This window comes from Onychostoma macrolepis, chromosome 16, assembly GCF_012432095.1.
Source record: "Onychostoma macrolepis isolate SWU-2019 chromosome 16, ASM1243209v1, whole genome shotgun sequence".
NCBI classification, from domain to species: domain Eukaryota; kingdom Metazoa; phylum Chordata; class Actinopteri; order Cypriniformes; family Cyprinidae; genus Onychostoma; species Onychostoma macrolepis.
Window position 1 is genome coordinate 17,309,455 of NC_081170.1, and position 26,602 is coordinate 17,336,056.

The 26,602-nt window shown below is 36.9% G+C and overlaps 2 protein-coding genes across 6 annotated transcripts; one reads left to right on the forward strand and one right to left on the reverse strand.

The window, feature by feature from the left end:
- The first annotated feature begins 160 nt into the window (after window positions 1-160).
- On the forward strand, window positions 161-20,656 carry kcnn4 (potassium intermediate/small conductance calcium-activated channel, subfamily N, member 4). Of its 2 annotated transcripts, XM_058746731.1 has the most exons (10): window positions 513-646; window positions 2,468-2,778; window positions 7,033-7,128; window positions 10,252-10,706; window positions 11,093-11,228; window positions 15,300-15,410; window positions 17,554-17,675; window positions 19,862-19,931; window positions 20,272-20,438; window positions 20,519-20,656. In XM_058746731.1, exons 2-10 carry the CDS (start codon window positions 2,749-2,751, stop codon window positions 20,520-20,522), a joined length of 1,191 nt encoding a protein of 396 aa, XP_058602714.1. In that variant the 5' UTR covers window positions 513-646; window positions 2,468-2,748; the 3' UTR covers window positions 20,523-20,656. The 2 variants fall into 2 exon arrangements, with proteins under 2 accessions (XP_058602713.1, XP_058602714.1); XM_058746730.1 differs by lacking the exon at window positions 2,468-2,778 and having other exon boundaries at window positions 161-646.
- On the reverse strand, window positions 20,535-26,491 carry si:dkey-79d12.4 (uncharacterized). 4 transcript variants are annotated; one of them, XM_058746723.1, is made up of 3 exons: window positions 26,412-26,491; window positions 25,894-25,988; window positions 20,535-24,789 (listed from the first exon to the last, which is right to left on the reverse strand). In XM_058746723.1, the coding sequence occupies exons 2-3, from the start codon at window positions 25,960-25,962 to the stop codon at window positions 22,489-22,491; spliced, it is 2,370 nt and encodes a 789-aa protein (XP_058602706.1). In that variant the 5' UTR covers window positions 25,963-25,988; window positions 26,412-26,491; the 3' UTR covers window positions 20,535-22,488. The 4 variants fall into 4 exon arrangements, with proteins under 4 accessions (XP_058602706.1, XP_058602707.1, XP_058602709.1 ...); XM_058746724.1 differs by having other exon boundaries at window positions 26,351-26,440; XM_058746726.1 differs by lacking the exon at window positions 26,412-26,491 and adding an exon at window positions 26,083-26,315.
- Window positions 26,492-26,602: the final 111 nt, after the last annotated feature.

Below are 26,602 nucleotides of genomic sequence, written 5' to 3' on the forward strand. Positions count from 1 at the left end.
AAATAAACATTAGCTAATGACAACAAAAGATGAAAAAATGTATTCCACAATCATCATATGAGGCGACACCACATCTAAAGAACTTGATGCAGTCCATCCACGGCATACGTAAGAGCGCTACTTCATAGTGAAACAGTTTCAGAGCGCCTACCCACAGACCTAAGTCAAATGCTGAGGCGCGTAACAGTGTAAGTGGAAGTTCGCAAGGTAGGAGTGCGCATTTCGGTCTTCACTCTGTGCTTTGAAATACTTTCTTGACTTCAGTGCGCTATGCCTTCCGAAATTTTGGTTGGAGAGGGGGAAGGACAGGATGGAGAACAAGGCGACTGATGTCTGTATGGACTGAAGACAAGAGCGCGCTATGGAGATGACCACTCGCCTTGCGCACTTGGACACCAAGGTGGATGGCAGAAACTGTGATGGACTTGTCAACCACAACGGGGAAACGACGGACATAAGAGTACCGCTGTCTCACACGGGGAAGAGACTCAGTCCGATCGAGGGGGGAAATCTTTACAGACTGCGTGACAGAAAGTTCCTTTTGGAGGACAAGAAGCGCCTCTGCGCGTGGGCACTGGGAACCGCGTTGTTAGGCATTCTGCTGATGGTATTACATGCTGAGCTGTGCCCAGTAGTGTATCAACCAGTAAGTAGATCTACAGCTATAGCCTAGTGAAATACACAAACCAGTAGTGCGCTTGAGACAATTTGATGGATGGAGCATCAGTTTTGAGCTCTAGAGGGCAAAATGATATTCAATAAAGAAGAAATATCACCCAAATTTAGAAGAAAAGACAAAAAGATGATTGACCCAAATAAAGAAATTAAACGTTCCAAAATTACGCCTGGCTGACATATACATAGCTAATTTTAATTTAGTTGTGTGGAACTAAAACGTCGATGCTGAAGCAAAATCTTGTAACTGTTTTGTTACACTGTAAAAAGTGGATACATGCACTATTGCTACTTGATCTAACCCTTCAAATGACTTTAACTGGAGTAAATTAGGCTGATTTAGTGATCTATTAAATAATGTTTCACTTGGACAAAACACGTTCGTTTAGGGAGCTCGAGCACCTACGGGATTGGCCGAACACATACGGAAAAACACGAGATAGTCTTCATTGACTTTCACCAATCAAAAAACCTCTGGAACTTCTCTGAGGTCTCACATCGGGTCCCTACGGGTCGTGATACACACAAATGCCTTTATACATCAATGGAGTTTCGTTCGTTCCGTTCCCCAAATCAGCCAGTTATCTCGATAAATGGTAGCGTTGAAGGAGAATCGTCGTTTTTTGAGAACACATTAATGGGGGTAGCAGGTTGACCAAAAGAGAAAACTTCTCTTAATCTTGCACATCATAACTCTAGCAGGTTTACTTGTTATGTCTTCTCAAGAAAAAGACTAGGTAGCAGGTTGACCAAAAGAGAAAACTTCTCTTAATCTTGCACATCATAACTCTAGCAGGTTTACTTGTTATGTCTTCTCAAGAAAAAGACTAATTTATCATGCTTAGGCGAAAACACACACACACACACAATATGACATAAATTGCCATGTAATCTGTTGGCCACTGAGGTGAATCACAGAAACCCAACTAATGCAGGAAACCAGATAGTGTGCACTATAATCACTGTCTTATTACCTTCTTATGTTTCCCAGAGTAGTCATTATTTTGATGTGTCTGGTCATTTATACGTTTAGCCAAAGCAAATCATAGTGCAGTTCAGTGCAGTGTATCAGTTCATGCATTCTCTAAGATTTGAACCCATGACCTTGGTGTTGCTAGCACCTTGATCTACTGTTTTATGTATGGAACAGTCACATATATTTTGGATTTTATTTAATAATAATAATAATAATAATTATTATAATAATAATAATGGTCAGTATATCCCTGAAGCGAGTTTCACAAAACATCCTTAGGAATAAAATTCTTATTGACTGCTATTTTTATATTTTGTTACATAAGGAAACAAGAATTGCCCTTAGGAACATTCTTACCAACGCCTTGGAATTTACCTATAACTTCTTTCTATAGAACCTTTTTCTTTTTTTGAATCCGGGCCTTGCAAAGCCTGCCATCTTTTTTTGTAAGGAAAAAAATGATTTTCTTAAGAAAACATTTGAGAAATTAAGAGTTTGTACTTTTTTTGTACTTAGGAACATTCTTACAAACTTCTTGGAATTTATTTTTAGAAATAAATTTTTCGTTTGTCTGGCCTCCGCTCTGATTTCCATTTCAGAAATGTACGAAAACACTAATTTGAAGACCTAATTAAGTGTATGTTATATTATTATTAAAGGAATCTGAATGCATCAGCTGTTTTTAAACTCTTTACCCATATTTACAATGGTTACATGAGTGTGATTTAAAAAAAAAAGATAATTTAGCATAAATAACAAAAGCTTCTACAACTACATTTAGACCTTTATAAAATGTATTACTCTTCGTTTTTTCAGCCTCACACTGTAATAGTCAACACGGGTGACTAAAGAGTTTTAACGTCCTCATTGACAACCAGTACCGCCGCTCCCTAGACGCAGAGCACGCAGTTTGCGTAGGGCACCAACTCCCAGTGGGGCACCATCCCAGTTGCTCAAAAAAAAACCGTTACGCACCATTCCCGCGGCCGCTCGCACCTCATGTTTGCGGCTGAATGCAAATGATCATAATTGATGGAGAACTATGCCCGTGAAAAGACATCAGAAAACCGGCGCCAAGGAAAAAAAAAAAGAGAGAGATGAAAACGAAGCCCGCGCGTCACTTTCAGGTAGGCTACATTCATAAAACCATAATCCTGTGAAACATTTTTGGGTGTTGAGGTTAATAACGTGTTTAAATGTCGGTAATAATTTCAACACCACCAACGCATCTAATATTCTCTCCGAGTTTCCATGTTCACTTATAGACGGTTTCATCGGGCGCACGCGCCTGGACCGAAGTCAACTTCCGGTCTGTGTTTGTTTATCGGTCTTATTAGTGCACGGCGCCGGCTACAAACGCAGTTAAAGTTAAAGTGATGAGTAGTGAAATTGGGCTCAGGTTGTTGTGCTGTGGGATGTGTTTCACATACATTTATTTATGTGTGGCGACCTGCCACAATATCAAAACGGACCGATTTTCCAAATGGCTTCGTTGAATAAACATGAGCACGTAATGCACGTTTAAAAATCAAAACGAGGCGCGGGTGTTTTTATATCGCCAAACCTGATATTGCCAAGTGCAACGTGTTCCTGGGTCAACATCTTTGTTGACCCTGGAACAACATTGTGATTAACCAATCAGATTTCAAGAACCAGTTTATAATTTTTGTGAAGTTTAGGATTATAATCAGTGTTTGGTGCTTGTACATCAGTGTAATTCATCTATCAATTCCTCAGATTTTAGGGATTACTCATGGGTAAGGTTAGGTTTAGGTGTAGGAATATGGTTAAGATTATATTTTTGGATTAAAATGTTGTTCCAGGGTCAACAAAATATGTTGACCCAGGAACACGTTGCACTTGTCAATATCAGGTTGTGCTTTTTATATCACTGTATTTCTGAAGGACAACTGTCTTTAGAAAATGTTCGATGTCATTTTTATTTCATCTAGCAAGTTATATGCCTGATAAAGCAGCGTTTGTAAGCTCAGCGCTGCTTTGTGTAACGTAAAGCCCAACAGCCGTTTCCGGGGAAACCTCGTTCTCCCGCTTTAAAGCGCCTCCTGCTGGCAGAGAATGAATTTGCATTTTTGATAAGTCCGTCCCAGTAGTTATCGCTGCATCTCAGTCCGTCTGATTTACGCAGCAAACATATTTTGCTTGTTATCAAAACATAATCTACTCTAGAGGGACTTAGCTGTTATTAGTGATTGTATTTGGATGTCTACCGGAAGTTAAGTTAGGGCCACAAAAGCGCGCATGCGCAGTAATGTTTGTTTATGTTGTTGCCGTTGAAACCCTCTATACGAAAGCCATGGGTTTTAACACACACACACACACAAATAACCGCAAATTAACCTTGGTTTTGTTACTTCAAATAATAATATAGAAAGAAGTATTAAGACAATATATTTGTGTGGTTATAAAAACAAACCTAAGCCAACAACAGTCTTTAAAAGGACCTATGCATTTTATATATAAAAACAATGAGGTAACCCTGCTGAAAAAAACAAAAACAAAAAAACAATAGAACCGTCACAGAAAATTCTAATACTACCACAAATGAATCACAAATAAATCACAAATACCATTACAAACATTACAAACCATCAACTTTTAACCATTAAAACTATTAAAAAACAATTTTCGTCTGCAGTGTGTTTTGGGACATATTCCATTAGGATATATTGGTTTTAACAAGCCACCAATAGAAGGCAACTAATTACCAGTAGAGACCAACAGGGTCCATTGTGTTTCCATTAAAACCAATACAAGTCCCATTATAACCAGTAAAACCATTACCAATTTTGTGATGGTGTCTATTGTTTTTTTTCAACATTACATGTTATTACAAATGCCCGTAAAGGGAGCCAAAGGCCTGGTAATTGCTGCTGCTATACTTACAGGACGATCATATCCTTGTATAATGGGCTATCGACCAAACATTTAATTCAAATATGCACGTAATCTTTCATTTTTGGCCACCTTTTTGCTATAGATGACACAGCCTCTATAATTTCTTCAACAAAAAACATGTGGACATCACAACCCTTACAAAAATGAACCATGGTTTTATCATAGTAAAACTGCTTAATTTTCTTTTGCGTGATTTCTGAATGCTTGAGACCATAAAATCAATCAGACAGCTGTATTAATAAAATAATAGCTATAGGTAACTGTCTAGAGCTACAATTGTAATTTGTAAATACAATTGAATTACAATTTATTTATTCATTTACTTTTATATTTTATTAAAGTTCTATTTTGACCCTTATAGTAGGTGTTTTTTTTTTTTTTTAAGTTTTTTTTTTACTTTAATATTTGAGGAAGGGGGGCACAACAATACAATCCTGCTTAGGGCACCCATTTGGCCAGCAGCGGCCCTGCTGACAACTGATCAGTGTATTCATCTCTGTTTTCTTGATTCGCTCTAGCAAGTTTCCTCCAATTATTTTTGGTCATATTGCTTAAAACTTACTTTTGATTATACTGCTTCAGACAATTTAGAGAAAGAATTAATTCACGCCTCCAAAGCATAGCCTACTTCTGCAACCGTGACGGTGTATTTAAACTTACCATTCTCATGGAAACCAAATTATACAGGAAAAGCAGCTATTTATGCAAGTTTTTCCACATTTTGCCCCCCTCCCTTTGTGCTGCTCAGACTGCCTATTGCATCTTTCCACACCATTTAGTGCATAATTAGCGCCTGTTTGAATAATGGATTTGAGTGTTGACCTCAAACGGGACAAAAGCACTATGCTGATTTTCACGTGCTGTCGTGTCCACATACTGTGGTGATTGAAGTGGGCAAAACAAACTTCAGCACTACCCCCTGTAAATTTTACTCACTGTTTCCTTAATGTTGGTGTGTGCACTCACAAACATCAGCATGAACACAAAGAAATCATTAATTATTTTTTGAAACCAATATTTGTGAGAGACTTTTATAAAACTGCGTATGCAGTTCAAACCAACAAAGCAACTATATACTTAGTGTCACTATAAATTGTTTCTATAGATGCTAAAGTCTTTAGGCTTTGGATTTAAAGGGATTGTTAACCCCAAAATGAAAATTCTGACACAAAAGAAGATATTATAAAGAATGTTGGTAACCAAACGGTCGATGGTTTCCAGTATTGGGGGGAAAAAATGCTATGGAAGTCAATGGCTACCAGCAACTGTCTGGTTACCAGATTTCTTAAAATATCTTTTTTTGTGTTCAACAGATAAAGATACTTATACCATTTTGGCACAGCTCAAGGGTGATGACAGATCAAATGACGACAGATTATTCATTTTTGGGGTGAACTATCGCTTAAGGATAAATTGAACAGAACTGTGTACATGAAGTTGCCAAGTCTTTATACAACCCAAAGCATGAATTGATTGGGTGTATAACCTATGCAATGGAAGTTTCCTCCCTAAGTGCACCTGGTCTTATTAAACGACTTTCGTTATGCCAGATTTCACGCAATGAAATGTGGTCTCTCGTATTGTTAAATTTACCATTGATGTCTTTATGAAAATACATGGCCAAGCAGACTAATCTTCAAAATATCCGACTCATCTTTAGTGCATAAATAATCTGTTGGCCACAGAGGGGTTTCACAGAATTCCAACTGATGCAGGACACCTTGCTTAACATCAAAACTAACAAGGAATCTGATCTATAAAACTATCATACTATAATTTTTATCAGAATAGAATTTTTGCCCATTTTCTTCTGCCAATGTAATGGCATTTGCTCATGAAGTTGCATAGCAATGCACATATTTGTTTTATATTTTTTTCGTTGCATTGGCATGGAGAGGGAACACATGCTAACAGAACGATCTTCCAGGCAGGATAATTTATTTAAGCTCACCATTCTCTTGGAAAACAGGTTATGCAGGAAAATTGGCTATTTATGCAAGTTTTTCCACATTTTGTCTCCCTCCCCTTTGTGTTGCTCACACTGCCTACGGTCATATTGCATCTTTCCACATCATTTAGTGCATAATTAGCGCCTGTTTGAATAATGGATTTGAGTTTTGACCTCTAATGGCATATAAGCTTGATTCCGATTTTCATGCGCTATCCTCCCCACGTAACATGGTCACTGGAGTGAGCAAAGCAATCTTAAATAGGATTCTAAAAATGTTAAATTGCTCATTGCGTTCCACGTCTTTCAACAGGAAGCACCTGCCTCACTTTATTTAAACCAAATGTAATAATTAAACAGAGGAAATTACAGTGAAATACTGTAACTTTAGACTATTAAATGTTTATCAGTTGTATTAACTAGTATATTTCAGTTCTTACGTTGAAAAGTAGTATGACACTGTAACCTTTTTTGTATAATTCACTCTAATTCTCTTTGTTTTGTCTGTTCTCTCCAGGGATCCATATATGCCCTCTCCATAAATGGTCTCATCAGTTTCTCCACGGGGTGTTTGCTCATTCTCATCATCGCCTTCCATTATAAAGACATCAGAGTGAGTGTTTTTGTCCAATCTGAATCCATTGAATTGCCTCATTTTAATGTCTGAAGAAAGTACTCTTAAAGGTACAGTTCACCCAAAAATGACAATTCTGTCATCGTTTACTCACTCTCATGTCGTTCCAAACGTGTATGAGTTTATTTCTTCTGTGTGACACAAACGAAGATAACTTTCATTGTATAGGCATAAACGGTTGAAATATTCTTTCAAATATTTCGCTAGTAAAACAATCTCAGAATTATCATTGTTCGTGATATCATTGTATCATTGTTGAACTATCCCTTTAAGAAATTCTTGAAGCGTTTAAAAAGATTTGGTACAATTGTCAGTTTCGTTTCATCTAGTCCTTTCTTGTTGTCATACTAATGAGCAAGGAATGCCACTTGTTATCATCTGTGTTGACAACTAAAAACGAAAACAAATACAAGTACACTTTGACATGAGTGATGTCATGCGTTAAAGGTGTTAAATAGTGTAAAACATTAGAAGATTCCTACCCTTAACCATTACTAACTCAACTTCTTTAGTCATTTATGCTGGAGAATACTAACTGTAGTACAAACTAATACAATCTGTAGTGTATGTTGGTTTGGGTTAAGCAAGAAAGAATAATTAGTAAAAAGAAAACTGAGTGAGGCCAGTGAAAGAAACCTGACTAAATTTTAACAGCATCAAACTCAGATAATGTTTCACAGCAGGGGAGCTACAAGTGCAGTATAGAGATAAGAAGGCAAAAGTGTGAGGAGCAGAAGGAGCTTATCTGAACTCCTCACACAGAGTCAGCAATATGGGGGCTTAAGGGACAAAAAAAAAAACTGAACAAAAAGTAACAAACAGTCAGTTACACTTCACTTTACTGTGACTCATTTGGTAAAACAAAAGCGAAGTCGAAAAAGAGCTGAGAAAGTATATATGTGACCCTGGACGACAAAACCAGTCTTAAGTGTCAATTTTTCGAAATTGAGATTTATACATCATCTGAAAGCTGAATAAATAAGCTTTCCATTGATTCCAGGATCGGGCAATATTTGGCTGAGATACAACTATTTGAAAATCTGGAATCTGAGGGTGCAAAAGAATCTAAATATTGAGAAAAATGCCTTTAAAGTTGTCCAAATGAAGTTCTTAGCAATGCATATTACTAAACAAAAATTACGTTTTGATACATTTACAGTAAGAAATTTACAAAATATCTTCATGGAACATGATCTTAACTTAATATCCTAATGATTTTTGGCATAAAAAAAAAATCGATAATTTTGACCCATACAATGTATTTTTGGCTATTGCTACAAATATACCCCAGCGACTTAAGACTGGTTTTGTGGTCCAGGGTCACACACACACACACATATATATATATATATATATATATATATATGTGTGTGTGTGTGTGTGTGTGTGTGTGTGTGTGAGTGTGTCATGTAAATGTCTGTCTTCTAAAATCTGGTGTACTTTGAGAAAGTATGACATTTGGCTAAAAGCCCCCGCTAGTCTTAATTGCCTCAGCACATGTCTCCATCGGCCCACTCTGCTCATATTGCACCTCTCACTGTAAGGCCTCATTCAAGGGACAAATCTCTGACTGTTTGCAGCTGGATTAATAGATTAACTCACATCAAAGCAAATAAATGTAAGATTTCATATCGGCTGATATATTCAGTGCTGTACACTGAAATATTTACACTACTCCAGATTAAGGGCAATGCTTTTGCAAGTAGTCTTACGTTGATTAAGGTCACTTTGGAGTATTAGTTGTTTCAGTTGTGATCCCTATCAAAGCAGGAACTTATGCAACCACATGTTGCACACGTAATGTTATCAGTAGTGTACAACAGGTCAAAAAGGCTCCTTTCAGGAAAAGTATTTTTTTTTCTTCTGGTGTTTTTTATGAAGCAACATCATTAGTTTACACGGAAGTAAGAGAATTTGTATGAATAATTTAATTTATAAGTTCATGCATTTCCTGGGAATAAAAGCCATGATCTTATTGTAGTTTTAGTGCCATGCTCTGTTCTACTGTTTGAGCTACAGGAACACTTTCTAAAAGTTGTATTTTAACTTTAACACATATTGACCAGTGTCTTTATACACTGTATATGCATATACACACAGTTTGTTTCACTTATTTACTTTAAAAAGCAAATAAATGCATTATAAAGTCCATTTCCACCAATGCAAGCGCATTTCTATAGGAAGAAAAGTCTTAATTGTGAGATATAAATGTGCAATTACAAGAAAAATATCAGAAAAGTCACAATAACGTTTAAAAAAAAAAGTTATCCTTTTTTTTCCCTTTAATCAAGATTGTGTATATTAATATACTGACAACTCTAATATTTTTATTTTTAATGTTTTTTGTTTTATGAGTTTAACGAAGCAAAAGCAAAACCTTACTAACTACTACAAATACATTTCTATTGTGATATGATTATAGTATGGTACGGTTAATTATGTTACTTTTTTATTAAGTCACAGTATTTGGTGCAGTTTAGCATTATGAATTTTCCTCTCTAAACTATGCCCTTTTTGCCACAGTATAGGCCTATTAATTTAAAATGCTTAAATGTTTGATCAAAGTACCTAGAATTCCATGTCATCGCGCGAATGACCTCATGGATGAGGAAAAGTTTGCAGTGCAGAGTGACAGATGTTTTCAGATTATGCAGCAGCTGGAAGTGGTACAATAAGTGTAGCAGGAAAATGTAAGCAACGTTCAAAATTACAACCGAATTCTGGTCCGTGTACTTTTCAAACCTTCTGTTGTAATCCAAGACGACTGTTGATTTATATGGTGTTTCTCGTTTTCAGCTCTAAGTCATGTTTAATATTTTTTGTGTCATGTAATTAATGGGCCATTCATTTGTGATTTATGGTTTTCGAGTAGTTTCACTGACACACTTGTCCTTCACAAGCAAAACAGTTTACAGCTGGACGTCCTATCAGGGAGGGCAGGGCTGTGTTTGTTTTGGCCCCGTTCTTACAGTGAATCAAGAACGTCTTGCTCACTCGCTCGTCTCTGCCATACTTTGTTAATCATTGCTTCCTTATGAGATCAATCAAGTGATTCTCTTGTTGATACACATCCTGCCTCTGTTTTTCTTTCCTTTCTTCAAGCTTTTCATCATTGACCACAACCAGGTGGACTGGCGCATTGCCATGACCAGTAACCGGGTGCTTGGCATCTCCCTGGAGCTCGTTGTCTGCGCTATCCATCCCGTGGCTATCTACCTAAGGCCCGATATGGAGGACAGACTCGGGGGGAAGCCAGAGCAAAATTCCTCCACCCCCCTCTGCTTGTCCTCCAGTCACAAAGAAGTCATGCTGGATGTGGAGCTTCTGCTGTCGGCCCTCATGTTCCTCAGACTGTATCTCGTGCACAGAGCCGTCCTGCTACACAGCAAGGTGCTCCTCAGTGCCTCGTACAGGAGCATCGGCTCCCTCAACAACATCAACTTCTCCTTCCGCTTTGTGCTCAAGGTGCTAATGAACAAGTATCCAGCCCGCACGCTGCTGGTCTTCATTATGTTCTTCTGGCTCTCCGCGTCTTGGATGCTGCGACTGTGTGAAAGGTACAGAACGTGCAATTATTTGTAGAGAAACACAAACACATATGCAACAGTATTTATTATGCTTTTTCCATTCGCTCATTAGAAACAGCTCATCAAGTGTTATCATGTTTCTTCTGATGTTGATGGTCAATTTGAGTTGTGGTCATACTTTTCTAACCAATGGATTTATTTCAGGAACAAACAAACTGCTCTTCAGCACCAGCTCATTACTGACTGTCAAATTTTGAACAATATTTTCTAGTTTACTTGTCACGGCAAGGATGAGTCATTCATTGACACTGTTGTCTTTTCTGCAACAATTTGTTTGAAAGTTTCAATCAGTTGAAGTTTTGCACAATACGTGTCTTTCGTATATTTACACAGCCGCTCTCTGTCTCCACCTATAGGCAGCAGCGGGTAGAGACAGGTGGCATGGACACCGCACTGTGGCTCATAGCCATCACCTTCCTCACAGTGGGATATGGAGATGTGTCCCCTCACACCAGCTGTGGCAAGGTGGTGTGTCTCTTCACAGGCGTCATGGTAAATAGAACTCTTGACTAACTCTTAACAATTAGGCATGTTTCTACTGCTAAATCTATTATTGACAAAATAATGAAATTGCTTTTGTTGTACTAGGCTATGTACTTGAAGGAAGACAAACACTCCTACTGCTTCACTGAGCTACATTTCTTTGGTTTAGTAAAGAAATAAAATATGTTTACCATTATCATACGTCGTTTTAACTCACTCTTTAAAAAAAAAAAAGTACAAAAGCTGTCACTGGGGCAGTACCCTTACTAATATGTACACCTGACATTCTAATGCATACCTTGAAGGTACTAATATGCATCTTTTAGGGATAAATAAGGTACAAAGGTATACCTTTTAAAAAGGTACTTCCCCAGTTACAACCTTAAAGTTACAAAAAAATGGCTCTTATGCACTGGTTCGTTTTAATAAATGTCAAAAAGATTCAAACTTGCTTGTAAACTGGTGCTTTAAATCAGAGTCAGTTAGTCAGTGAATCGTTCAGAGTCGTTACTGAGTTCACAACTAACTCCCTCTTGAGACATTTTCCAGCGTTGTCCTGGTAGAAATAAACTGTAACTGTGCCGTATACTTTACATTTTACTGACCCGTTAATCACATGATAATACATTTAAAGATACATATTCATAACATAGTTCAATCAATTAATAATAATCTTAGCAAGTGTGTATGTGGTTTGTCAGTCATATGTCTCCTAAATGGCACCCACCTGCACTAGTTTATCAGCGTCTGCAGTTGCTGCAGATTCTGCTTCATCACATTTAAAGCATTGGGAATGAGTTATGAGATCCACGTCCATCTGGACACACCTTTTGTACAGTTGCAGCTGTTCTTCCACCCTTCCTGACAGCAACACTGGAGTCCAGCTGGGATTTCAGTGATGCTGTGCTGGCTGGCTCACTGATGAAGGATGAAGATTATAATTTAAATAGAATCACAGTCTGCAACATCGTTCGGCTGTTCAGTCACATGATTAATAAACAAGATTGTCTGAATTAATAATTTGCATTTTAACAAATATCCATTAAATCATTTTTGGTTGATCATAGATTGTACACTGAAATCCCATCTTTAAGGCATTGTGAACATATTTTAAAAATGCTTTGTGTGTGTGTGTGTGTGTGTGTGTGTCTGGGTGTATCTGAGCATGGAGTTCAGTAAGTGAAGAAGGGAGGGAATGATTTAGCATTATGATACACAGATTGTTTTGCCTGTAAACCAAGTACTTTGGTTACACCCGTGCAAGATCATTTCAGACCGAATTATTGAAAATATAGTTGATACATATTAATTTCATGGCAAAGTTCATAACAAGAAGCTTTATTAAATATTATTCTTTAATATTTTATATTATTATATTTTAATGAAATATATATATTTTTTATATTAATATAAATATTCAAATATATTAGTTCATAGCATTAGGGTCAAATGGTAGTTTCTATTTTATAATTACTATTTGGTAACACTTTACAATAAGGTCCCATTAGTTAACACATTAGCTAACAATGAGCAATACATTTGTTGAGGTATTTATTAAACTTTGCAAACATTAGTGTATAACTTTTGATTTTAATAATGTATTATTAAATGTTTAAATGAACATTACCTGAAATTAATGAATGCTTTAGTATTACTGTTCATTGTTAGTTGAGGATAACTGATGTAGTTAGCGATCAAATGTTTACAGTGACAGTAAGAGCGCGTGCCAGTGCGTGTTGTGAACATGTGCTGTGTTGTGCTGTATGTTCGTGAGGGTTGAGTTTCCAGCCTCTCTCTGACTCAGGCAGCTGCATCTGCACCGGACTGTCCGCCCTTCTCTTCTCTCCATCCCTCATTTCCGATCAGGACAGATAAGCCGGCAGGATAGGAGCATGGGGCTCACACGACAGGAGCATGGGGCTAAAGCCAAACCCAGACACCTCCCTGACACAGTGGAAAATAATCCTTCACTCCTCTTTCTCTCCCTCGCTCAGTGTTTTTATAAGCTTTCCCCTTTTTTTAGGGAAAACTTTCCACCATTGCCATTTTTAGGTGGTTTATAGCATTTGGCGCCACTAGATCAGGAGGGTGTGCCAACCTGTGCCCAAGACTCGGAAAACCAGAAAAAAGTTTCCTAATCCAGTTGGAACAGTAAACGGGTGTTCATTAGTGTGGGATAGCCCTCTCACCTGTAGCTTGTTCAGCGGGAGCGTTCAACATGCCTGGCTGCCCCATGTAAATGCCTCCTGTCACTTTCTCCACATAAAGATGAGACTTTAATGGCTTTTCAGTGTCAGGATCAGCTTCCATTGTCACCTGATACCTATCAAGTGGAAGTGTGACGGAGCGTCTGTGTGTTTGTCTCGTATCCAACACCTGCGCTGCAAAAATGTGTGTTCTTAATCAATCATTTTCTCTCGTTGCCCAAAAAGATACATATAATTGAGTTATTGAGGGAAAAAATATAGTTAAATTGCACTGGTTATAAACAGGGTTGTTATAGTTAACTAAAACTAAAACCATAAAACATTTTTCATACTTAAAATATAGTTTAACTGAAATAAAATAAAACATAATATTATTAAAACATTGTTTTTTTTAAATAAATCACAAAACAAAAACGTATTTTTTTTTCAGATTGATGCTCTAAAATAACTAAAACTGAAATATAAATGACATAATTAAAAACCTAAGTACTAATTATCTTATTACATAATACAATTTTACAATGAAATTTTACTAAAAACTTTCAAATTAAAATACAAACATAAAAATTAATTCAAAATATGAATAAAAACTATAATAGTATCTGTCATACTGAAATAACCCTGGTTATAAATGGGAAATTGTTTGCTTCAAGCTTAAACTTTATTTAATTTCATAAAAAAGAAAAAAGAAACAAACAATTAGATAATTGCCAATTGCAAGAAATTTAATTCAAGCTATATTCTCTGAAAACATTTCTTAATAGCTTCAAGTCAAGTCGTTTATTCATAATACACATTGTTTCCAAGCAGCTACAAAACATTACGATATAAACTTTAATATCTTCATGCCTTACTGTTGCTTTTTTCAGATGCTTGCCAATAATATAGTTTGCATTTTTTGACGATAGAAGCAATCAAGATGTTGAGATTTGCTATTGTATATTATTATTTATTTATTTTATTTTTTTCCATGATTATATGCAATGCATTTGGGCATAATTATATTCAGCTTTATAATGAAGAGTTTATACTGTCTTGCCTCCCAAGTAATTTGGTTCAAGTATGCTTGAATATTTACAGTTGGGGGAAAAAAATCTTGCGTGAATTCCTGAAAATTCTGCTTATGGGGTGTGGATAGTTCAAAAGATGAATGTGTATCTCCATATATTAGATTATAACACAGAGGAATTCATACTGTCTGCCAACAGAATAAAAGAACGTTTTGGGAGCAACTCTTATGAAAAATTATGGTAGTATTAAAGATTTTGCCCTTTGAATGGATTAATTCTGGCTTACTAAAATGATTGACTAAGGCAAGTTCTGTAATTACACTTCAACATTTTCCTTCACTGCTGTGAATAATCAACTATGGAAAAACTGTAAGCCTTTTAGTCAATACCATGAAGAAACCTTAAAGCGATGCTAACTATACTTTCTCTCCATAACAACTAACTGGCTCTCTCTTTGTCTCCCTTTCTTTATCTCTCAATCATTTTGTTCTCTAATGCAACAAATTAAGGAGTTCAGGTAAATGATCTGTTTAGTGTAAAATTACATGGAAACATTCTTCATAGAGACATACACTTTCTTCCATATAATACTTCTGTTTTATTATCTTAGTTTTTGCTTTATCGTATTTTATTAGTGGTTTAGTTTGGGATGTTTTTTCTTGTTTTGGAAAAGCTTTCCAAATTTTGAAACTGATTTGAGTAAAATAAATGGCATTATATTTCATTCCCTTGCTACAAAGAATCTTTGTGGAATTCTGTGTACTGTCTGAATATCATTAACTCTGAATACTTTATGTCTGAGTACATGTTTGGGATAATGAGACAGATGGTAACCATGCTCATGTCTATGTGTTTGTTGTCAGGGTGTGGCATGTACTGCTATGTTGGTAGCCGTCATGACTAAGAAATTGGCGCTTAACAAAGGGGAGAAACATGTGCATTTCTTCATGATGGACATTCAGATCTCCAAGCGGGTGAGCAAGACAGACCACCACATAAAACACCCCATAAATGGCACCCTCTTTCAATTCTTCATTGTCTTTTTGTCAACACCTATGTGTGCTTGGTTATTTCCTTATGACCGATTTGGTAGTCATAAAAAATATACGTTAATGATAATCAGACTTAGCTTAGCCATTTGGGAATACTTAACTTAATCTTTAAAAATATGCCTCCGTTTCGGATGAGAAACATAAAAAGCAGTGACCCGGAGGATGCAGAGGCATGGATGGAAGCAGCGTTATTTTCCGCATCGCACGCGTGTTATGATTTCTGAGGCTTTTTAGAATATTATTTTTTCCTTAAATAGGGAGTTCCAAATAGCAGCACAGTGTGGGAAAATGCTTAGGATGGCCAGGCAGAGACGGCCACTGAGCTCTTAATAGCCGACAAAAGGCGTCAAAGGGAGGAAACAATCAGGTCCCTGTCAGGAAAACTTGTGTCAGTCCATGAGAAGCTTAACTCAGGCAGGAAATAAGATGCACTGATGTGTGTCCGTTAGCATATGCACTGGAAAAGAGTGAAGGAGAGAAGGTGCTGAGGGCCGCATCTTGATGCTGAGGTGGGAAGGCGGGCATTTTTGACATACAATAAAAAATAAAGGTAACACTTTACTTAAAGCCTTTATGTATAATGCATTATAACACTTCTCAATTCATTATTACAACTCGCATTATGATTAATTATAATGCCCTTTAATAATAACCCTTTATAATGCATTTTGCATAAATGCTTTAAGTAAAGTGTTACCAAAATAACTTTTCCTTGTCCATCATTTTTTAAATGACCTGTATAAGATCTGTGGGAAGCTGACACAAATACTTTTGGACAGTTGAATTTTTTTTAAATCACATTTTAAATGAATATTATTGTAATTATTAATTTAATTTATTAAATCATTATAATATTTATTTTATTATAAAAGTATAATTTAATAAAAATATGTTAGTTTTAAATGTACAATTTATATACAAGGTAAATATAAATATATATATTATTTAAATTATTATTTGTTTTTATTATGATGAGGAAACAGAAGTGAATGTGGCCCAATTTTTGGAAAAAAAGGGAATATGAAAGCATTTATAGCTGTAAAGCTATTACAGTCATTTTTCAAGTTGTAAAATTGGGCGTTGTACAGGAAAAAAACTATTGTTAATAAACACATTGTTTCCATCGTGCGACTATACTATTGAAATAGTGAGTATTTTAATGTTCACAAACTGGCCTCATTTACTTTTATTGTGTTTGCCTCACTGTAGACCGGTTTTTGATTTGATGTTTTTAAGAGGGACAAATAGAAATAGTTTTTGTGGTAATCAACAGTATGCCACTAATGATGTTGATTGAGTTTAACTTGAACTGAGCCCAGAATATTCCTTTTTATTCATGAAGGTCTGATCCTATGGCAAAAGCCATATCCTGTCACAGGGTGTATCGTTGTGTGTGTGTGTGTGTGTGTGTGTGTGTCTGTGTGTGCATGCCACGGGTCCTACTCATCAGGCCCTGTGATGATTTACCTTGATGATACTTTAAAGGAAGACATCTGGACACAGTTGGACACTCTAATAATAACCACAAACACACAAAATTGCCAGGGAGCTGGTGACATCATTATGAGCAGGTCTTCCAACAGGAAGACACACAGACAATAATAGAATCAAAGAAAGCAGAGAAATGTGTGATTATAATAAGCCCTTGACTGTCCGTAACCCAGATCTTTATGATGGCTATTCTCATCCTCAAATCACCCTCAAAATAACCATTACTTTTCCTTCCGTTCCCGTCTTTCCATTTTTATTTTCATCAAGGCCACCCCTTAAAAAACTGCACCAGTTTCCTTACATCCTGTCCAGATTTTCTAGTAATACTCTGTTATGTTACAATTTGTCATTTACACAATCACACCATCATCATATTATAGTTAATAGCGAGTGTAGTTAAACAGACAGCAACTTGTACAGTAGTTTCAGACAGTGTTTGGTCAGCCATCTTCTGAACAATGTAAACATGCCACTATTTACTTAAGTAATATCCTACAGACTGTCAATAGACTATAATTGTAGAGCTATGATGGATGGATTACTTATTAATCTAATCAAATTCTCTGTGACACAGATCCGGCACGCAGCAGCCAACGTGCTGAGAGAATGTTGGCTGCTGCATCGCACCACCCAGACAAAAGACAACAGCGGAGAGCATCGTCACCACCAGAGATGCCTGCTGGAGGCCATCCGTGTGTGAGTGATCCATTACAGCCAGCACTCAACCATTACACACTGTACATAGAGATTCACTGGAAGAGAAAGACAGAGGGTCTGTGGATAGCTGACATAAAACAAACTGAGCAGTTGAAAAAAAAAATTGTTTTAAAGAAATACATAATTAAATATCTTTTAAAATGTATTATTATTTTAAATGATAGATAGACATATAAATTTTAAATTTATTTTAAATTTATTAATAGACTATAATTTAATAATTATCTAAATTTATATATATTTGTATATTTTTTATATTATTTAAAAATACACAATTAAGCAATTACATAATTTAACATCTTTTAAAATGCTTATTTTTAATTAATTATAATATTTGTAGTTTTAATATTATACATTTCATCATATATATATATATATATATATATATATATATTAATTGTCACTTGTTTAAAATATAAACATATATAAACAAAATGAATTAATTTTTATTTTTATTTTTTTTTGATGATGATTATAGGTCATTTTTATAATAGGTGATTTTTAGGTGACAGGTGTAATGCCATTCTGTGATTGTTTTAGTACTTATTAACAAAACAGAAGTCTATATAATGTTTTTATAAAACAAACAGGTATAAACTTATGTAAACTTGTATGATAAAGTACACATTCTAACTGTACCTCATGCAGCTCATCAAAACCCTTTCCTGTAAATAAATATACGTAGAGAAAATGTTTAATATGTTTAATATATAAATTAAACATTAGATATGACAATGAGCAAACTCATGCAACAGTTAACCAATTAAACATCTGGCCCATTACCTGGAATATTTACTATTTAAGCTCATGTCGATTGGACACTGATCATATTCCACTTGGTCATTTTTTATAAAATCCTTCATGACTTGTCAGTCCCACAGAGGTCACTTTATGCAGTGTGAAGCAGCTTGGATAAAATGTGGTTTTGTGATTGTTTATCTTGTGGTCATTGCGAGAATGGCAGTTTCCCCATCTCTCAGCTGATTGTTGACCGGTTTATTGTTTACAGTAAGTCCTGACATCTTCCTGCAGATAAGGGGCTGAGTTTGGGGAGAGCAGCTCAGCTGGCTGCCCTCTTTGGCTGCATTTCCTTTATGAGCAGTGAATAGGAAGCGGCGATGTGTGAATTTACACTGCAGCGTTTAACATCGTTAATGACTACAGGAATCTGGCTCTTAGAATGTTCCATGTGTGCATGTATGAGATCCGTGAGTAACTGTGGATGGCCGTAAGGGTGGAGGGATTCTGACTTCCTGTTTTACAGTTAGCAGAACCACCAAAAATACTCTGGAAAGAAAGTGGGTGCCGCAGCTACAGCAAAAACAGCAAGCAGAACACCAAATAGTTAGGAGGTCATTCTGGTTTGTGATTTTCGGTCTGTTTCCTTTTTGCTCCCATGATACATGGACACTGGTCATTTCTGCATGCTTTGGCAGTTGCTGATGGTTCCCCTGCAATAACCACTTTCTGTTTTGCTTTTTTGGGACGCAACATAGTCAGAGACAACTGCAAGTAGGCCTACTGCAAAAAAATACACAAATGTACAGCTAAAACTATCAAAATAAAGCAAGAATTCTGAAAACCCTGAAATGGCCTCAAAAGCCTACATGAATGCAAAAATGTTTCAAGAATATTCACTTGTTCATTACCAATAAAAAGATTCAGTTGAACTAATTAGAAATAGAATTAATGTATGTCTATGTGAGAAATGTTTGCACACATTGATGTACAAAAGAGGCCTATCAAGTGATGAAATCACTTTTTTGAAAAAGATAGAAAATAATTCAAAAATAATAATAATATCCATAATCATGTCACAAACCACGTTTGTGACAGATACAGGGAGTGTCAATGAATTAAATATTACTCTTGACAAAACTTACCAGTCAATATTCTGAGAAATGCATAGATGTCAGTATTGTTACTGTAAAACTAAAACTATTTAAAATTGAATTGGTAATTCAAATAAAGTGAAATAAAGTAAATTGTTGAATATTATTCAAAAATGAGAAATGTCGCCTTGGCAACTAACTTTGTTTGTTTCATTCTGAGGTTATCTAAAGACTGACATATAGGAGACAACATATAGGAGAAACCAGGCTGACTAGAGTCCTGTTAAAACCATTGTACCAGAATGTAATGCATTTTTTCCCTGTCTCGACTAGATTTCGTCACCTGCGATTGAAGCAGAGGAAGTTAAGGGATTATGCCAGTGAGATGGTGGATCTCTCGAAGGTAAGTCAGACATACATCAGACTCGTGTTTAGGTCCGTTTGCCTGAAAAAAAGAGGCATTCACCTAACCCAGACATATAAATGTTCAGTGAAACCATAAAAATCTCTGTAAAAACTACCTTAAGTCTGACAGCATCTTGTGTGATACTTACAGCTGTGCACATAAAAAGAAAAACAAGTCCTTGATATTTCACAAACTATATCTCCTAAATATTTTGAGTGAGAAATATGACCAAACTTTGTCTTATGTGTTTAATCTGGGGGGAAAAAAATCATCTTACACTCATGAAACATGGCTAAGACCAGGATATTCTCTGAAAATGGCTTTTGTCTTCGAACAGATGCAGATGATCATGTGTGATCTGAGTGCAAACTGGAACAGCTCTTACCATGAGCTTGAGCAGCGAATCATCTCTATGGAGCAGAAGCTGGACGAGCTGGGACGCTCCTTCCAAATCACCTCTGAGCTGCTCACACAGGCGCTACATCACCGCAGACTGGACCACAGGTAATGCCGTCAACAGTCTTTATGTGCTTGACCTAATCGAGTAGGTTTATAGTGTAAAGTCTGGATCTATTTCTATACAGGTGACCTGTGACATCTCTACTGAAGGCTAATATAGTGTTCTTCAATCAAGCATCTTGAACTGATGGAGGAACTTTATGATGAACTTCAAAAGGATTAAGAGCAGCAACAACCATAGCAGACAACGTTTTATTTTGAACAGACATTCTGTCGTTTGTATTTATGAACGCTTCCTCAATGCTACAAACATGAACTTGGGAAAAGGTTATTTTGACTTCTGATTTTGAGTTTCAGTTTATGATTGATACCGAAACTATGAGATGGAGATTCTGGTTTTACACTAAGGAACAAATTTAGATTACTTGTAACCCAATCACACAGGCCTCAGTGTGAAAGTCACAGAAGAAACGTGAAACTGAAAAAATGTGAAAAAAAAAAGATCAGTCTTTCTATAGTTCCTGTTTCTAGGTGAGACTGGGGAAGTTAGTCTTAATCAGTTATCTGATCAGTTCATCTCAGAATTGGGAATTATGAATCATGCTGAGCAATTTTATAACTTTATTACTCTAATTTGATACACTATTTTTCAGTTATGTGCGTACAACCTGGTAACGACACATCGATGAAGGTCTCTGTAACTTGCTGGCAACTTTTTCAAAGGGAAGTCAGATAAACTGTTGTTAGGTGTCAAGGATAAGCCAGACTTCCTCACAGACTATTGCCCTTGTACACTGATATTTTTAGAACAACCTTAATTGAGGCAGAACCACCTGCACCCAAAGCACCCCAATAAAAAAATCTGGGAATGACTTGAATTTCCATCAGCCCTTTAACCTGACAGGGCATCTGTTGAATGACGGCATGTGGCGGCTCTAATTACACCATGAAAAGGTTTTGCGTAGCATGGTCCTCAGAATACTGGTGTAACGGAAAAATCTTTATTGCTCAAGCCTGTATTTAAGTTCATTAAGACAGAGGCTGTCAGTCCTCTCTGGTATCTCCTCCTGGTGGACAAAAGTATGTTGCATGTTTGGCCATCATTCCTGTTAAGACTGTGCTTGTCCTGTATCGTTTGTGATGAATAATTTTTAAAACAGACTCATTACCTAGATGTGTATACAGAATGGTTATATGAGGGCAATGGGAATAAGAAAAGAGGTTAGGTCTGTTGTATGTAGCTCTTTTTGATAAACAAACAGGGACTTTGCCTTGGTTTTGCTGCTGTCTTTACATATTTGAAACTGCTGGTATGAGGGAAGCATATGAATGGCACATGACTCATTATTTCACCAATCATTAACTGTTGCTGCTTATTCAGGAGCATAGTGAAGCAAACCAGAATCTTTTTATCGCTTTAGAATCAAGATAAGTTGATCAGGAATACAGTTTTGCATGTTGTATTGTGAAATATACATAAAAAATGCCAGGAGAAAATGACGGAAAAACGTTTACAGCATTATTTTTGCACATTTTAATAAAGCCATCTCATGTTAACATAATTTTGTGTTTTCCCAACTACATGATGACGAGAACAGTTTAAAAAAATATACAGAACACTTCTCTGTGTATTTATGTACAATTTTTTATTACAAATGGGTTAGAATGAATCATTGCCTTACAACACAAAACCCCTATAAAAATGAAAAAAAAAAGTGTTTTTTTTGGTCATTAATAAATGAGAGCTTGATTAAAATACTCTCACTAAGCATTCTTTCAGTAGTCACATCCATCTTATGACAGAAAAAAATTATGTATAAAATTGTACCAGTGCTCACATCACATTTCTTCTGATACAAAACTTATCTTTAGGGTTAAAGTGTTACTATTTGTGCTATTATGGATTTGGACTTCAGTGTTTCGATTTCAAAGTCTTCAGTTCACTAAAAAAATATTTAAAAATAAAAAATCAGATACACCATTTTTGACCACATAATAATACAGAATGATCAATTAGGGCCAAAGAAAAACACAATTTGCAGTTGACTGAAAGGTGAGTTTTCAATCTTATGTGTGTCTCATTTACACAAACCATTCAAACAGAGGCAGATTGTGAGTTTTTTCGAGTGCGTTTTGAAAGTTTCGAGTTTTTAAGCATATGCCACAATAGTGCAGATGGCCTCGTAAACATCTGTCCACAGCTACAGTCAAAAGCCGCCTTGCATTTCTTCTTCACACACTGCCTGCCATTTCTATGCTTCCGTTTGTGCCAGGTCAATTTATGCGCCCCTTCGAATGTATTTCCGCACCGTGCACAAACAAATCGGACTGACTCTGCATGCTGGACCTGGTGTCTCAGCAAATGCAGCTGCCTTTGGAACGACCTTCCGCACTGACATCTGTACAACCTTGACCCACGGTGTAAGTAGCGGTGACGCACCTTCAGCGACGGCTGTCTTGAGACAGCACCACAGTGACGGCAGGGGAAGATGGTCTTGGAGCGCCAGCTCTGCTCAAGAGGCTTCTGTAGAGCCAAATCCTTGCTTTGGTTCACAAACATGGCAACTACTTGTAACGGAGCCTGAACCTGGGCAGGAGGGACCTGTGGCTGCTTGTGTTCAGTAAAAGCACTGACCAGGGTGGGACAAGTGACTGTGGTCATCAGTGGGACGTTTACAGGTAGGGGTCTAATATTAGCCAGAGACGCTTGTCTCAGAACAGGCCTGTTGGCTGATACTAGACAGGGTGCTGAGACGTTCACTGTGGGTGAGAAGGATACGATGACTTGACTTGGAAAAGGTGGGTTGGAAGGGTTAGGGATACGAAGAGTCATCCTGGCCAGATTTGGCATCAAGGGACGCACTACCGGAGGTACATGGACAGGAACTTTCGGACGAGTGATGCAAGAAATTTGAGGGAAATGGGGCCTGATAAGAGTTTGCGGCACAGCCACAACTTGTGAAAGCAAATTAGTCACCTTTGCAGGAACCAAAGGAGTTGTCTGAAGCAAATGCTGCAGCATCAAAGGTGGAGGATCAGGGGCTGGGGAAATTTCATTTGCTGTCTGAGCTATTTTGATCATTTTAATGGAGTTTTGATTGGTGTAAAAAGCAGGGGCAGAAGGTCTTACTTGACCACTGCTGTCGGATAAAGGCACGACAGGTAACTGGGTTACCAGGGTGGCTGGCAAATTCATGCCGCCTGTTGTTCGTCTCAAACAGACATGGTTTTTGAAACTGTCCAGTCTAGGGAAAACACTGTGGCAGTGTGCACAGATATACCCAGCCGCGGAGTGTTTTTCGGTCGTGTGCTTCAGCAGCAACTCTTTATTCTCACATACCATGTTGCACAGGCAACAAGCAAACCTCAGTTTGTTCCTACAATCGTCCATGTGCTTCCCCAAATTAGCGAATTTGCCATAGCAGCAAAACGGAGAATCAGACTGAAACCCAAATTTCTGTGCAATGTCAACTGACTCAAGATTCTTATTTGCAGGTCTTTTACTGTCAGGCGTCTGTTTCTTTCGTCTCTTTTTCTTTCGGTGGCGGCCACAGGAGCTGCTTCTTGAGTCACTGTCGTCAGGTTCTGAGCTGAAGTCCTCATCCGGGTTGTACGCCGTGTCACCAGGGGGTAGTGAGTCAGGGTTGACATCGTCATCAGTGTCGGTACTTTGATCATCCTCCATCAGTCCGATTTCCTCCTCTGCAGCCACCTCACAAACCGCAGTTTCTCCGAGCCCATTCTCATCCTCATTCTCTTCCTTCAATCTTAAGCTTAGATGCTCTTGCTCTGATTGACTCGAGCTGCAAGTATCGTTTTGTTTATCAATAATAGGCAATCTTTCGGTTTCTGTTTTGATGTGTGGCACTTGATTTGTGGAGTTTGTATCATTGTCGAAGCGCTTCTTGCAAGTGTCATTTGTAGCTGCTTGATCTGAGACACAATATGAATGATCCCTCAAGATTATTTTTCTCATATCAGTGTATCTTATGTTCTCTTTGTTGATGATTTCTTCAGTCTGTTCCATTTTAACCACAGGTTTTACGTCCATTGAGTCTTTCCGATGCTTTTCCATATGTCCATTCAGATGCCACGTGCACCTAAAGAGAGCTCTGCAGATTCCACACATGAAGCTTTTTCTTGGATGGGCATTTTTTAAGTGTAACGCCAGCGACATCACACGTCCAAACTTTGTCCGACACAGGTGGCAATACACCTCGGCTGTGTGTGTCTTAAAGTGCTCAATCAGTTTATTCAGTAAAGGGATGTTTTCTCCACAAACACAGCACACAGAGCCTTCCTCACTTTTAGGTGCCAGTGGTGCCATGTAGTCATCCTCATCACTGGAGTCTTCTGAGAAACCTTGTAGAGGTGTAGAGATGATGTTGTTATAGCCCTAAAAACAAAGAGTGTGCATTTGATAAAAGAGCAGAACACGTGGGGGGAGGGGGGGGATGACTCATGCCTTCACTTTAATATAATATTAATATAATACAGTTTAAATTTGGGGGATGGTAAGTCTTTTTTCCTCACCATGAATGCATTTATCAAAAATTAAATAATATAATACAATAATATAACATTAATACTTTGAAATAACGGCTTTTAATTTTAATTTAATATTTAAATAGTCATTTAATTTTAAAACGTATTTTATTCCTTTATTCAGCAAAGTTGAATTTTCAGCAGCCATACTCTAGTCTTCAGTGTCATATTGTCCTTCAGAAATCATCCTAATATGCTGATTTGCTACTCAAAAAACATTTAGTAATTATCATCAATATTGAAAAAAATGTGCCGTTTAATATTTTTGTGAAAACCATGATTTTTCAGGATTCTTAGCTAAATAGAAAGCTCAAAAGAACAGCAATAGAATTTGTTTTGTGACTATGTAAAAGCATTTTGACCAATTTAATGCAACCGTCTTAATAAAAGTTTTTTTTTTAAATATAAAATATTAATGACCCAAAACTTTTGAATGGTAGTGTATATATATATATATATATTCAGTAATATTTCTATTTCTTGTCAACTCATTTCCTAGTGAAAATGATATGCATGTAAACAGTCACCCAGTTGTCATGATAATCTCTCTGGAGCAATAGGTCTAAATATTTAGTTTAAGGGCACAATGGTACAAAAAGCAAGACTGTAAACATAGCAACCATCTTTTTGACTGTGCACTCCGACAGAAATATTAGAACAGATCCCTAAACTTACATAAATAACACTTCTGACATACCACTACTAAGGAAACCAATCTAAAAATGGTTTCAGAGCAAGATGAGTAAATGTTTTTTGTCTTTGCTCATGTGCGTGACTGAGATGGGCAGCAGATGGCAAGCATGCAATTCAGAATGTCTTCTGCTGGAAAAACACTATTAATACAGCAAGTAACTGCTTAGTGCAAATAAGAACGTCAAACCAGAATTTGCGTGTGTTTCACTGCAAGATCATTGAAAGAGATGAGCTTTTAGACGTTTCTCGTGTAACCACTTACATACTGTTGCTGCAGCTGTATTTTGGCACCAGCAACACGCTCCACCTCCTCAAATGGTAAGATTTCCATGCCAACTCTTGTCCTGCTACTTTAGGCTGAAACGGTAGAAAAAACTTAACCAGTACACAAAAAACAAGCAACAATATTGGAGTCTACCTATACATTACATATACACCTGCATTACCGTACTCTGTGCAACTTAGTGTCCTACAGTGCAATAAAACTTTTCCTGAAATATAAAATCAGTTTGAATCTTGTTCCAGAAACTTTAGAGGGTGTGGTCTGTTTGTGCAGTTAGATGCTTTTCAGTTTTTTTTCTGTCAAAGTATAGCAGTGACGTTTTGTCAGGCGGATAACACACTTTATTAAATAATAAATAAAATCTCTTAACCTGTACAAGCAACCTGACATTTAAAAGGACAAAATAAAAGCTATCATTGCAGAAAGTTTCTCACACCTTTTATAGTATGTAAACGGTGTAGAAGACGGGAGTCTTCCTTATAAACGCGGATACTTACAATATAATGATTTCATTAATAATTTTCGTGTTTTGGCGTTGGCTCCTCCCCCAAACATTTACGCATGCGCGAGTCCGTCTCCTAAATTCGTCCGGACAACAAGTCTATGCATTGCGCATGCGCAACATCTTACCACATTTTTTTTAATTTTTATATATATAGCTTTCTGGTAACAGGTGTCTTTTATTAGT

Excerpts from the sequence above, each read along its gene's own strand:
- kcnn4 (XM_058746730.1), top strand. The coding sequence starts at position 362 with ATGGAGATGACCACTCGCCTTGCGCACTTGGACACCAAGGTGGATGGC. Across the intron at positions 11,229-15,299 it reads GTCTCTTCACAGGCGTCATG|GGTGTGGCATGTACTGCTAT; the intron begins GTAAATAGAACT and ends GTTTGTTGTCAG. Across the intron at positions 19,932-20,271 it reads AGATGGTGGATCTCTCGAAG|ATGCAGATGATCATGTGTGA; the intron begins GTAAGTCAGACA and ends GTCTTCGAACAG.
- si:dkey-79d12.4 (XM_058746723.1), bottom strand. The coding sequence starts at position 25,962 with ATGGAAATCTTACCATTTGAGGAGGTGGAGCGTGTTGCTGGTGCCAAA. Across the intron at positions 24,790-25,893 it reads TACAGCTGCAGCAACAGTAT|GGCTATAACAACATCATCTC; the intron begins GTAAGTGGTTAC and ends CTTTGTTTTTAG.